At 49.5% G+C, this 14613-nt stretch overlaps 1 protein-coding gene across 4 annotated transcripts; it reads left to right on the plus strand.

Annotated features, from left to right (window-relative positions):
- Window positions 1-567: 567 nt before the first annotated feature.
- On the plus strand, window positions 568-14022 carry NOL4L (nucleolar protein 4 like). Of its 4 annotated transcripts, none has more exons than XM_075845213.1 (8): window positions 568-651; window positions 3136-3259; window positions 6251-6525; window positions 7346-7534; window positions 7714-7905; window positions 9489-9611; window positions 10137-10323; window positions 11229-14022. In XM_075845213.1, the coding sequence occupies exons 2-8, from the start codon at window positions 3148-3150 to the stop codon at window positions 11426-11428; spliced, it is 1278 nt and encodes a 425-aa protein (XP_075701328.1). In that variant the 5' UTR covers window positions 568-651; window positions 3136-3147; the 3' UTR covers window positions 11429-14022. The 4 variants fall into 4 exon arrangements, 3 of the variants coding, with proteins under 3 accessions (XP_075701328.1, XP_075701327.1, XP_075701329.1); XR_012851517.1 differs by lacking the exon at window positions 568-651 and having other exon boundaries at window positions 3115-3259; window positions 11229-12097; window positions 12813-14022; XM_075845212.1 differs by lacking the exon at window positions 568-651 and having other exon boundaries at window positions 3115-3259.
- Window positions 14023-14613: the final 591 nt, after the last annotated feature.

Here is a 14613-nt window from a genome sequence, read left to right on the forward strand (position 1 = left end):
GCCCCATATATAGTGTATACTCTGCCCATATAGAAAGCAGTGTCATCTTTCTGTATTATATATAGTCCCATATAGGGTGCTACATGACCGTGTGAACCTACAGAATATACGCAGTGTTTATATGGGAAGCAGTGTGACTCTATATAGGATATGCCTACTGGTTGTATAGGGTGCAGTAGGATCTTTATATACAGTGCCCATATAGGGCGGATTTTAACCCTTCTATAGTGGACGTACACACCGTGCAGGACGTGAATAATGCACCAGACTGGCACATTAGATGGCATTGTGTAAGGGGGACTGTATGTCATAGGCTCCCCTATCTGCAATGTTTACGATGGGGTGCGTGCGGTATATACAGTGTATGGCCTTGTTTACAGGGTAGTCTAGTGTGTATGTTGAATGAGGACGGTGTATATGGGGGTGCGGGTTCTACATTGTTTATGGGCTGTAGTGTGTGCTTGTGTATGGGGGTGCAGGGTGTACATGGTGTACATTGTATATTGGCTGGGTGTACACACATGGTGAAGCCGTGGCCCCGCCCTCCAGTGTACGGTGGCCTGGGTGGGACAGGGCCAGGTCGTGACGTCACACAGTCCCTGCCCAGCTGCAGCTGTCACACGGTGCCCGAACACCCGGATCCGGCCTGAGGTGCGACCCGGGGACGGGAGGGAGAATGGTGCAGGCAGAAGGGGGAGAGCGGGGTACACGGAGGAGAGGGGCGGCAGGGGGGAGGATATACCCAGTCATCCTGTACATCACACAGGCCTGTATACAATAGCTGCCGGCCCCCTCCCCGCATCTCAGCACTGTGTACTGCCGGCCTGCATGTCATCTATATACTGACCCTATATATACCCCTACTGTACCTATATATACTGATCCTATATATGCCCTCTACTGTACCTCTATATACTGACCCCATATATACCCCCTACTGTATCTCTATACTGACCCCATATATACCCCCTACTGTACCTATATATGCCCTCTACTGTACCTATATATACTGACCCCATATATACCCCCTACTGTATCTCTATACTGACACCATATATACCCCCTATTGTATCTCTATACTGACCCCATATATACCCCCTACTGTATCTCTATACTGACACCATATATACCCCCTATTGTATCTCTATACTGACCCCATATATACCCCCTACTGTATCTCTATACTGACCCCATATATACCCCCTACTGTATCTCTATACTGACCCCATATATACCCTCTACGGTACCTATATACTGACCCCATATATACCCTCTACTGTACCTCTATAGACTGACCCTGTATATACAATTTTATACTGTATTTGCATATACTGCACAGCTATATACTGACCCTCTACATATACTCTGTATTGTGGCTCTATATACTGACCCCACATATTCCCCCTACTGTACCTGTATATAGTGACCCTGTTTATATCCCTAATGGACGTCTATATACTGACCCCATATATACCCCCAACAGTAGCTTTATGTTCTGACCATATATATATATATATATATACACAACATCATACTGTAATTCTATATGCTGACCCCATAGCTACCTAGGGGGTACCTCTATAAATCAACCCCATATATACCCCTTACTGTACCTGCATATACTGACCCATATAGACCCACCTGTGTGTATATGTATGTATATGGATAATTAGAGAACGCCGCCTTCACTAGGACAGATCCCCCTTTTTAGTTTTTAGGGCGTCTATAGAATGTCCTCATAGTTTCCTGTATGTTCATGTAGCGGACGTCATATGATGGATCAGATCAAAGCGAAACAAAAACCAGCGCCAGTCCCGTCCTGTCCCGGATTACAGGGGATGGTGACGAGTTTCTCACTTTGTGCTCCCGACTTTCTACTTACTATTCGGAGTAACGACATATAAACTGATGTTACTGAGGCACGAGGCACCGCGTCTCTCTATGTTCTAGGGAGAGAAGAGGCAGCAAAATGTCTAAAGTGATGTCTCGACAGTGTTACAGCTACACAGGGGTGATCACCCAGCTTTCCTGTAGTCCTGAATGACAAGTCTGCCTTATTATGCAGCAATGTGTAGATGGGGTGTTGGTTGCTGCATTATTAGAAGAGCTGGGTGATCACCCTTGTAAAAACTGTAAGGGCACCCATACTGGTTGTCACCCAGCTTTCCGAGATACAGATCTAGCTAAGAAACTTGACGAGTGGCTGACACAAGGGCTTCATAGTGGAAAGAGCAGGGTCCCCAGCAGTACAGAGGATTTCAGGAGAGGAGTGTGCTGATCTTAGGAAGGTTCCAGATGGAGAGTTACATAGGGGAAGTTTCATAGTCACAGCGGTACAGAGTATTTCAGAAGAGGAGTGTACTGGTCTTGGGAAGGTTCCAGATGGAGAGTTGCATAGGGGAAGTTTCATAGTCGCAGCGGTACAGAGTATTTCAGGAGAGGACTGTGCCGGTCTTGGGAAGGTTCTATAGTGAATGGAGCGGAGTCAACTACAGCACAGAGTATTTCAGAGGAGGATTATGCCGATCTTGGGAAGACTCCAGATTGAGAGTTATATAGTAGAAGAGTCAACAGCAGCACAGAGTATTTTAGAGGGGTGTGCTGATCTGGGGGAAGTTACAGACTGAACGTTATGTAGAAGGAGTGGTCACCAGCAGCGCAGAGCGTTTCAGTAGAGAAGTGTTCTGATCTATAGGAGCGCATTGTCCTGATGTGAGGAAGAAAATGAAGACCATTGGGAGGTCACAGAGTTACATAATGGAAGTAGCAGGATCCACAGCAGTGCAGAGTATTTCAGGTAGGGGAGGCCTGTGCAATCCAATAGGCAGTGACAAGCCTTTGCCTTGCAGAGTTTAGGATCAGATAATGGAGTTTTCTGTACTGGGAGTCGGCAGTGACGAGCTGCTCCCGGGCAGAGGGCTCTTTGGGACGTCTCTAACAAGCACCAAACTTCCGGAATTTAATTTTATGGCACTTTAGTGACAAAGTCTGAGCAATATCGCAGAGAGCTCGCCGTCTCCTGCACTATAGAACCGCGCCATTATCAGCCAGCGGCGGGGCGGCCCTGCCATACGTGTCGTCAGACATGAAGAAGACGCCGGGTGATCGTGTCTGATGAACTCTCTGCCCTTTCAGGATGAAATCCCGATGACCGAGGAAGAGCCGGACATGAATGATCCCACATGGGCAGATAAGTCGGGGAGCCCCAGCGAGGAGGAGAAGATGCGGAGCCCTCAGAATGTGCCAGGCCCCGAGGAGGGTGAGTAGTGTACATACATGGGCACACGTTACTGGGGTGATGGGGATATAGTGTACCCCATATTTCAGGCCCCTGATGGTAAGCTGCAGTTTGTGCATAATTTTTGGCAAGGTAAGGGTTACAGAGCGTCTGTAGGGTGAGCAGAGGGTGTAGAAGGGTGTGTCGCATCTGGATGAGAGGGATTGTAAAAGGTAAATAGATCCCAGAGTAGGTCAAAGCTCGTTTCTAGGGAATTTAGGCAGAGGCCGACCAGCGCCACCATGGAGCGCAAATAGAAAAGCAACATGGCGTCTGTAGGCCGTGTGGGGTGAAAGAACATCGCCTGCGAGCAGAAAGGGAGCGCCGCTTGTGTGCGGAGAGCGGATGGGAGCGCCGCTTGTATGCGGCGAGCGGATGGGAGCGCCGCTTGTGTGCGGCGAGCGGATGGGAGCGCCGCTTGTGTGCGGCGAGCGGATGGGAGCGCCGCTTGTGTGCGGGGAGAGGAAGGGAGCGCCGCTTGTGTGCGGGGAGAGGAAGGGAGCGCCGCTTGTGTGCGGGGAGAGGAAGGGAGCGCCGCTTGTGTGCGGGGAGAGGAAGGGAGCGCCGCTTGTGTGCTGTGGTGGTGATGATGATGATGACGACGACGACTTCTGGTTGTCAGGGTAGCTGCTGCGGGGCGGATGATGGGTGTAGTGTGATACGGGGCAGATGATGGGAGTAGTGTGATACGGGGCAGATGATGGGAGTAGTGTGATACGGGGCGGATGATGGGAGTAGTGTGATACGGGGCACATGGAGGTGCAGTGATGAGGGCGGCGCTGTCACATTATTCTCTTCCATGGTGTTTTGTGACCTCAAACTTGTCTTCCAGCGTTTGGACCCCTGCGTGGGGCGGACTTGTTAGTTTCAGGTCATCTGGCAGTGAGTGGGGGGATAATACTGACTAATCCTTGTCAGATGAAGGAAGATTCTGTGAAAGATGTGGGGGAGGGGGGAAGCTCCTGACACGGCTCACCCCGTCCGCCCGATGTACACCCAGAGCGCAGCACCCGCCTTCCTGTATACAGAGGGGCCGTGTCATACCCAGCGCTGTACACCCCGACCCCAGGGAATATCCCGTGCACCCGCCACAAGTCAGAACCCCACTGTAGGGTGGAAGTGTTTTTTAGCGTGTCATTGTCCTGTCCCCCCAAGTGCCAGTGTCATTGTCCTGTCCCCCCAAGTGCCAGCGTGTCATTGTCCTGTCCCCCCAAGTGCCAGCGTGTCATTGTCCTGTCCCCCCAAGTGCCAGCGTGTCATTGTCCTGTCCCCCCAAGTGCCAGCGTGTCATTGTCCTGTCCCCCCAAGTGCCAGTGTCATTGTTCCGTCCCCCAAGTGCCAGAGTGTCATTGTCCTGTCCCCCCAAGTGCCAGCGTGTCATTGTCCTGTCCCCCCAAGTGCCAGCGTGTCATTGTCCTGTCCCCCAAGTGCCAGCGTGTCATTGTCCTGTCCCCCCAAGTGCCAGCGTGCCATTGTCCTGTCATTGTGATGTTGTTTGGGTCTCTCATTGCCAGGAAGACTTGTAGGAGGATGTGACCAGTAATGGCCGCACTGTCCAGGATTTCCCCTCCCCCGTCATCTCCTTCCTTTATTCTCTCACATGTCCAGGAAATAATCCCGTGTTCCCTGGTCTATTCCAGAATTAGCTAAATCCTCTTGGAGTAGAACCAGAGCGGAGACGACGGCCCCTCTCCAGCAATAATCTGCTCTCTATCACTGATGGGGGGGTGTTGGGGGTCTAACATCAAATTCCACCGCAGTTCAGAGCTTGTCACCCAGCTTTCCCAGAATACTGATCATCAAGTCCATCCCCCTATACCTGCGGGAGCGGTACCGGAGATGAGCATCTCCAACAGAACAACATTGGAGGAATTGGAGGAGTGATTCCCCTTTAATTGACGGGATGGTCCCTCTCAGCCTCCGTACTAACTGCAATCTTCGCCAAGTGGTGGTGTTTTATGTGGTGACAGTTGGGCACAGACGACGACCGCATGAGCCGGGGAGACTGGACGGTCGTTGGTAAGCAGCCATTATCTGTTGCTGCGTCGGCCCTTATATTATAAGCGGATCATAGATCGAAACGCGGCCGCGCCAACAAAAAAAAACGCATCTGGACAAGTAGTCCCTGACCTTCCTGGGATGTTGTTCGTGTCCGACGTTTTATAAAAGATGAAGGTGTTGATGATTTAGTTTCATAATGGAGCCGCAACATGGACGCCGTGACACGCCACACCGCCGCGTGTAAGAACGGCGCCATCAATTTGGCACTTTTCTCCCTTTAGTGAGGCCTTCACCTACGGCGTGAGGTATAGGAGCCGTCAATGCATCACAACACCCTGAGACAGGCTGCCATAAACAGCAGCCTATATCCCGCTGACCGCTCCTGCTGGGCAACAAGCGGTTAATCATGTGATTGGGCTGATAAAGTCCGAGAATATTATATTGAGGAATTGCTGTTTATACCTAAATCAGTCGTTTTCCTTTTTCCGGCATCCGTGGGACCTGAGACGTGGTGCCGGATTATCAAATGTTCTGGATTATCAGAAAGTCCTAGAAAAGCGTAGAGAACCTTTAAAATGTGAACGCAAAAAGGTGACCGGATTTACGCTTAAAGGGGTTTTCCAGGACTGTGTCCTTTGAATAGGCCATTAATATCAGATCATTGGGGGTCCCACTCCCAGCACGTGTCCCCTTCATTGTTTATCCGGCACAGCGCCATACATTTGTAGTGGCTGTGTCTGGTATTACAGGTGACTCATTCTCTGGGATTGAGCTGCAGTACCAGACACAACCACTACTAGATGTACGGCGCTGTTCCTGGTAAAAAAAAATGAAAGGGAACTTTCAGTCAGCTGATCAGCGGGGGTTTCGGGACTGAAATTGATGCCCTGTTCTAAACCCCTTTTATTGTGTGATAGTAAAGGGTCTGACCGCTATAAGGGGCCACAGCACTGACCCTCTTCTCTGTTCCAGATGACTCTTCCTCCGAGAGCTGTAATGGGAATGTCTTTCCTGCGCTGAATCCGTCCACCGCGCCCGCCAGCACCGCTCTAAGCCGCTCCCTCCCGGACATGAATGGGAACAGCACCGGCTCCGCCCCGGATGTCAGCACCCCATCCGATGAGCAGCCCATCAACCTCAGCGACAAGATCCGCCCATCGCTGGGGGTCCCACAATATCCTTCTGATGCTTGTACCACAGAGGCTTTACGTAACCATGCAAAATACGCCCCCAAAGCCACGTCTGAGGTGAGGAGAGAGGACGTTTTGCAACTTTCTAATAGACTTTGTGTGTCAATTAACGATTTTCATATTTCTGCTTGCTGTCAGTGAATGAGCACATTCTTGCTAAAATTCTCAGGATAAAAACCTGTACAGATTAATTACTTCTCACAGCTGAGGGTTTGTTACAACAGACAATCCTCTTTGAGGTAGTCACATCTGCAGCACAAATCTCTCTCCTGTCTGGATACTCTGCTACAATGTATCAGTGCAGGGAAATGGAATCCAGACTGTTTCACTCACAGAGGATTCTCTAGACCGTTTGTTACAATTGTAACCAATCGGCTGTGAGAATTTTTTTAGGTTCTGGACCAATACACTGTTTCCATTCATTGACAACAAGCAGAGATCTAGAAAATTGTGAGAAATTAACAAAAATCTCAATTTTTGTTTTTGTTTTTGGGAAAGCTGAATGAAAACCAACAATGAATATCACATAACATTGCTGGCATAGTGGAATGATGATCACGGCAGAGGCCTCTTGGGTTGTCACCCAGCTTTCCCCGGATCCTTAAAGGGGTTGTACAGTATTTGAAAACATGATTTCTGTCTTCCACATACAGTGCCACACTTGGCTATGTCTGGTATTGCAGCTCCGCTTCTTTGAAGTGAATAGAACTGAGTTGCAGTACCAGACACAACCTGTGGACAGGTGTGGCGCTGTTTTTGGTAGAAAGTAGTCATGTTTTTTTACTTCTGGACAACCCCGTTAATGGCTCATTTTCTTCATGTCGGTGATCATTTCCTGGGCCAATACTTTGCATTAACTTCTATGACTTGTTTCCAGTCCCCTCCATACAGCTCAGGAAGTTACGACTCCATTAAGACAGAAGTGACAGAAGTCAGTGGCGGGGCTGAGGACCTGTCGGCGAGCCGCACCGCGGCAGTGGACGACGACGATGAAGACGACCACGAGGACAATGATCGCATCACAGACACAGAAGGGCTGGACCCTGAACGTCTGAAAGCTTTTAATGTGAGCGAGGGGTTAATTAGGGTCCTGGGGAGAGAATGGGGTGGGGGTGGGATCCGTCACGACTGTAAATGGAGCCAAGTTCACACACTGTGGAAAACATCCACAAATATTTTTCGTTGGGCACCTGCACCCCAGAACACCGCCGCTCCGCCACGTGTGACCCGTCCTTACCCTTTCAGATGTTCGTCCGCCTCTTCGTGGATGAAAACCTCGATCGCATGGTTCCCATCTCCAAGCAGCCCAAGGAGAAGATACAGGCCATCATCGAGTCCTGCAGCCGCCAGTTCCCAGAATTCCAAGAACGCGCCAGGAAGCGAATCCGCACCTACCTGAAATCCTGCCGGCGCATGAAGAAGAACGGCATGGAGATGGTGAGAACCGAACCGGATACTTGCAGGGTCTATGTGAGTTACCAGCCTGTCCGCCTACGGGCATATAACTTAAAGGAGCCTTACATATATAATATGGTGCCGCATCGCCTGTGCCGTCTGCTACAACATAGGTCCTCCGAGCTCAGCACCCGCCATGATTGGGGAACCCTGTTCTGTTTGTTTCCTCTGCAGCACCAGAATCTTAAAGGGGTTGTCCAGTTTAGAAAACCTACATCATACACCCTATTAGGGAGTTCTGAGTTAATAGAGGGGGGGTCCTCTGTTCAGAATCCTCATCTCTTGTCCAGAGTGGGGGGGGGGGGGGCGGTTAATTAGAGAGTCTCTGGAGGACTTGTCCCGTCCCGTCCCGTCCCACAGACAACACATTGATATGAATGGACACTGTAATACTTCATTTCCCCTGTGGGGGCGCTGCAGGGAAGTTGAACACTTACTGCCAAGTTTCCCCACAGATCACCGCTGATTGCTGGGGGTCCCAGCAGGGGGAGACATTTTGATCATCTTATTGTCAAAGGACCTTTCTAAGAAGTAGGGGTTGTCTATAAGGGAGTCCCCCTTTAACGTGTAGGGCTCCTTTTAAGGGATTGCACATACAGAAATTCCTTAATGGTCTAATGCCACCCTTTCTAAACAGGAGCGATCCGGTAATAGAGCAGACGGGGGGGGGGGTCGTATAATGACCTGTTTCCGCTGACGGGCTGACGTGATCGCTCCCCCCTCCCCCGCTGCTTCCTCTGTTTTTTTTAATGGATCGCCCTGCTGATCAAGGTTGTGATCCGGATAGTTGCTGTCTATGTATACATACAAGTGGAGGCGGTCTAGCGGGGGATATGATATGTCAGTGTGGGTGTTACCGTACGGACGTCCAGGGGGAGAATCCGTCACATCCTCGGTGGGTTGACGGGTGTCACATTTTATTTTGTGCTTTGGTACAAGGACACGTGTCTGAGGTCCGGGTTATGTAATAAAGGGATCGTCCAGCATTCTGTAAATAATGTTCATCCATTGTATGATGAAAATTTCTGCGACTTTCATGTAAACCTCGTGTTTCAATTCCTCACCCATTTCAATATATCTGCTTGCTGTTAGCGAATGAAAATGTACGAATGTAATACTTCTCACCGCTGAGTTTGAGCAGCAGCAGCAGTTTGTTATGGTGTATCAGTCTGGAGTCCACAAAGAATTGTCCACACTGGATACAACTGTAACAAATTCTCAGCTGTGACCAGTATTCGGTCAGGATGGGTTTTCAGCCTCTTGATGTAAACAAGGTGGTTACCATTCACTGATGGCTAGCAGTGGTCTGTAAATGGTGAAGAATTGAAATAGTCTATTAGAAAGTTATACAACGATTGAGCGCCATTCACAGATGCCTGCAGAGTTATAGGTTAATCTGTGATACGATGTTGTGCTTATAATGACCGGTGTGTGATCTATCCGCGTTATGATGCGGTATTGATTGTCCGCTGACGTCCTGGGCGTGGATTATGGCGACATCTGATGACCGGAGTACCCGGATCAGACCTGTGACTGGGGGTATAATATGTGCCCCTTTATTTCAGGCTCGGCCGACTCCTCCTCACCTGACCTCAGCGATGGCGGAAAATATCCTGGCTGCCGCCTGCGAGAGCGAGACCCGGAAAGCGGCCAAGAGGATGAGACTGGAGATTTACCAGACGGCTCAGGTAACCGGGGCTGCATCCTAAATAGTGGCCAGCAGGGGGCGAGCTTCAGTCACACATGGGCCCCAATTCCTAAGGGGCCCATAGAGGACAGCAGTGATCTAAATACCACGGTACATCCGAACGCAATCCTGAATACACTACCTATTGTTCCTGCAACTTCTCCGTGCAGCGACCTATAGGTGGCGCTATGAGACTGTCCTATAGTGACCTCAAGGACATTTGTTACCAGAGACCCTAGTATTTGGGCCTGTACAAGCCATACCGCCCTCCAGTATAGGAATGGGGGGGGGGGCATTTGTTTCCTGTAAGGTCGGCACATGACCCTAACAGAGTCCTCTCAGCCAATCGGATGTAGCGGGTTCATGTTCCTCCTGGTCATTTGATTGGCTGGGCACATATCTGGGCTCCGTCTGGTGACGCTATATGATACTTTTTTAGTTTCCGGCTGCCGCGGTCGTTCGGTCCCTGATGACGATGTTAGTCCCGCTCTGAACTCGCTGTCTGGTTTATTCTGTTTTTGGGCAGGAAGAGAACACCTCACTGGATAAGCCCTCCGGACTCACCCAGTCCTCGTATTCGCTGCCAACAGGCACCCTCAACCAGGATCCGGTCTACATGAATGGCAGCCTCCACTACGCCTACCGCGGATACGGCACGATCGGAAGCGGCCTGCCGGCAACGACATCACTACAAACTGGAAACCACTGCAATGGTTAGTGGGGGCGAGACGGAGACCTATTTAAAGGGACACATCCTAATAACCGGCCCCTTTACTTTTATTATAAGACGCCATAATTATGTTAAACATTAAAAACGTACGGCGAGAAAAGTAGTCCTGCTTGGCGCTGCCTCTGAGCCATTCACAGCTAACAGGGGTCACATGATACGGTTCCCTGCAGCCTGGACTCCTTAGAAGCAGGAAGATCCCGCTTCTTGGGGGTGTGGCTTATTTCTCCATTGCCTGATTGGCACTTTAAGGGGTTTTGCCATTTTTTGCATATAAAGCTTAATCATTAGATAATGAATTAATCTTATCCGTTTCTCAGCACTTTTGAAATTTGTTTTCTGTCAGTGAATGGAAGCCTTCCAGTTTACATCCACAAGCTGGAAATAAGTCATGACCGAATAATGCTCACAGCTGAGGGTTTGTTACACTTGTTTCCAGTCTAGACCCTCCTGGACACCAGACTGATACATTTTACCTGCACTGCTACATTGTAACAAACTATCTGCACAGGAGAGAGATTTGAGCTGCTGGTGTATTTAGCACACAGAGGACTGTCTAGACTGGATACAATTGTAACAAACCCTCACCTGTGAGAAGTATTAGATCTGTACAGGTTTTCAGTCTTCAGGCTTTATTTACACGACAGGGCCGATAAAAAAGTCAGTTTTGGTCTGTTTTTTTCCCTTAAAAATAGATGAATTTAGTTTGTACATTTTTTGCCATGCGCTGCCCCCTGTGGCTGGCGCCACACCCATCCCCCCCATAAGTAAAAAAAATGAAAAGTTACCTAAGACTGGACCGGCCCTTTAAGGAGCTGCTGTACTAGTGGTGTCTCTTTAAGAAGCTGTGACTGCTGTTTCTGATCACTGATTGGCTGCTTTTTCTTTCAGGTCCTACTGACCTCAGCGTTAAAGGTATGGCTTCGAGTAGCACCAACACCAACGCCACCAACCGGGCAATGCCATGTGCCCAGCTCAGCCCTACCGAGATCGGGGCCGTGCGGCAGCTGATTGCCGGGTATCGGGAGTCGGCCGCGTTCCTGTTGCGATCTGCTGATGAACTGGAAAACTTGATATTGCAGCAGAACTGAGGGGCCCCGGGGCTGACCTCCGACCTCTTACTCTACGGACTGAGATAAGACACTGATGTCTCTTTGCCCCTCAGACGGTCGCAGACACTGAACCTGTTCTCAGAGCAGGAGCCATATATACTATGTTTTGCTGGGAAATCGTGGGGGGAGGGGATTCCCTTTTTGTCGCCCCCCCCCTGTCCAGCAATCATCTATTTATTGAGGACAGGATTTGTTCTTTTTTTTTCGTAATTTATTTTTTTTGAAGATGTTTTGTTTATACAGAATAGTTGTTGTTTCACAATTGGCGAGCCATGTGGTGGGCGGAGCCAGTCATGAGCCGCTTCCTTTCCCTCGAAACGTGTGACATCATTGAGGAGCGGGGTGCAGCGTGCCTCAGTGACGTCGCCAGGGAACAGAGTCTACCTTGTCCTGAACACTGGCATAACCAACATGGCTGCTTCTTGTCTGCGCAGGTGACGGCTCTGCTTTAATGAACGGTCATGCCATCTCCAGCACCGGTGCCATCTTCTGCCTCGGGCTGGATCGAAACCATTCCCTCCTTCTCTATCGGGTCACTGGACCATTCCACCATACCTCAGAAGCAAAACGCTCCACCCGAAGCCGGAGTCATTTGACGAACGCTCCCACAGTTTTGTGATCTATTGGACCATACCATTCTGCACACAGGTAGCTTCATATTAGACTCTGCCATCCTGCACATACACACTGGACCATACCATAACCTCGCACCAGGCCCATCACGTTGTAGTGCATGTTCACTGCCCCGCTGCCACCTCATGCACCGCCGTCTGGGTCACTGATCCCCCAATTTCCATGCATCCAGTAAAAACTGACCAACCCATTCATGGTTATACTCGTCAGGTGCACCCCATAGGGTCACCTCTCCCTACCCCCCCATGGTAACATTGTGATATAATTTTATGTAGCGGACTCCCCACCTTCTGGTATTTTTACTGGAAACATGGTATTAATTTGGGCCATACGATTATGCACTTACAGGGTTTTCCTTTGGACCATACCATGGTGCATTCTCATGCTTTTGTTCTATGCACTCTATCATTCTGCACTTCGCACTGGAACATACCATTGTGTATTCACGTGGTTTTCCTTTGGACCATACCATTCTGCACTCACCTGCTTGTCCTTTGGACCATACCATTCTGCACTCACCTGCTTGTCCTTTGGACCATACCATTTTGCACTGACATGTTATTCCTATGGACCATACCATTCTGCACTCACCTGCTTGTCCTTTGGACCATACCATTCCTCACACTGAGTAGTTTTACACTGTGTTCTGACCATCCTTCATCCCTGGGGAAGCGGATCCATTGATATACGACTTCTGGCTTCCTGCTGCTATGATTGGCCTTTATTTCAGGTAACGTCGGCCTCCCCCCGGAGCACGTCTCGCGATTATTAACCACCTGACCTCTCCTGCTTTGCTATGGGTTTCCAAAGTCTTGCACAGAACGTAGCAAATCTGGAACCTCTGTTTTCGTTTTTTTTAAATCCACAACTCTCAGGCAGAAAACCGGCTCAACGCTCAATCTACACTTCCGATCCCAACTGACCTCATGCCCCCAACTGCTCCGCCCCTTTGACTCCTCCCCGATCCATGTCATTTCAGCCCCGACGTTTAACATTCCAGTCCACGTCTCACGTTCTTTGTGTTTTTTGTTTAAACCATTCCAGCCATCGCCGTCTTATCCCCGTTTTCGTCAGACGCGCACTATCCAGAAAAAAAGGGGGGGGGTCATTATGGGTTTTACGGCGATCACTTAATCATTTCCCCTCTGATCGTAGATTCCAAAGTGGGTGCCGTCCCTTTAAGTACGAGTCTTATTCTCTTTTTTTTTCGACGCAGCGTTATTCTTATTTTATGGCGACAGAACAAGAATTTGCGCCGTCTTCGTGTCCTTCGTGGTGCTTTTAATCCTTTGTAGATTTATGATCCCCCCCCCCCTCCCCCGCAGCCAACGTGTTTTGTTTTGTATGTATTTGAGTTAATTTTTTTTATTATTTCCGGACTCCGCGAGTGTCCTGTTTACATGTACAGATGACCTGGTGTAGATGAGCCGTTCCACCGCCACCACCAGGGGGCGCTCCTCTGCTTACTAAAGCCACACGCATGCAGTGCGACTCCTCACCAGTCACTCCATTCCCTACAACTCAGGTAAAGAAAACATTTATTTATTTGCGCCACGTCGCCCTGCACGTCGTCGTCCTTCCACCCGCCGCCTCCACCATCCTTCCTTTTGCACTTCTCCCCCATCTTGGCTATTTTAAGCAGATGAGGAATGTCACTGATATATAATATATAAGACCACGCTATTTATTGTTACTGACGGTTCGTGTGCTTTTTAATTATTTGTAGATATGTTTTTATTTGTCATACGAAGTGATGTGTTCCCGCCATCCGGGACAGAGACCACCGCGCTGTCTGTGACACCGTCCACCCCATCCCCCACCCCCATTATTATACAGGCTAAGTGCACTGACTCGCCACCAGGTGGAAACCTTCCTTTTTACTCTGTATAAGGCTGACTAATGAGAAACACTGCATAATAAAGTATCCCACCTTTCCGAAAGCGCCTGTGACTCGTGATTCCTGCCGCAACTAAAGGAGAGGTAGGAAGACTTATAATTACCGGTGTAATAAGGAATGACGCGGCTGTTACCCATAGCAACCAGATTCTGGAAAATGAAACGGCAGCTGATCCCTGGCGTTCCTCTCTCCGCCTTAAATCAGACGATCCCTATACAGGGGCGATCGAGAAGCAAATAACCTTGTTTGCAAAGCTCCTATGCAGATTGATGTTTCCATGGTTACAGACTACAAGCCCTGTGTAGTCGGATGATGATCGAGCAGTCATGTTATTCCACTCCTTTATGAGCAGAAGGGGGGGTGGGGCAGGATCAGACTAAACAGGGATTGATTGTGGTTTGTAACCATGGAGATACACCGGTCCGCATAGGAACTGTGTACAGAAGACAGTGGATATGTTTTCGTTTAAATGGGTTGTCCCACAAAACACATGTATCCCCTATTCTCAGGATAGGCGGATACATGTGTGATCGCTGGGGGTCTAAATGCTGGGACCCCCAGCGATCAGCAGAACGGAGGACTGAAAGTCCCCCCCGAAGTGGTCCATGAGAATGAAGCGCTGGTGCACATGCCA

The sequence above is a fragment of the Rhinoderma darwinii genome, chromosome 13 (genome assembly GCF_050947455.1).
Source record: "Rhinoderma darwinii isolate aRhiDar2 chromosome 13, aRhiDar2.hap1, whole genome shotgun sequence".
Lineage (NCBI taxonomy): Eukaryota > Metazoa > Chordata > Amphibia > Anura > Rhinodermatidae > Rhinoderma > Rhinoderma darwinii.

Coding starts and splice junctions, on each gene's coding strand:
- NOL4L (XM_075845212.1), top strand. CDS start 3,115: ATGAACTCTCTGCCCTTTCAGGATGAAATCCCGATGACCGAGGAAGAG. Junction 9,612..10,136: donor AGATTTACCAGACGGCTCAG/GTAACCGGGGCT, acceptor GTTTTTGGGCAG/GAAGAGAACACCTCACTGGA. Junction 10,324..11,228: donor AACTGGAAACCACTGCAATG/GTTAGTGGGGGC, acceptor TTTTTCTTTCAG/GTCCTACTGACCTCAGCGTT.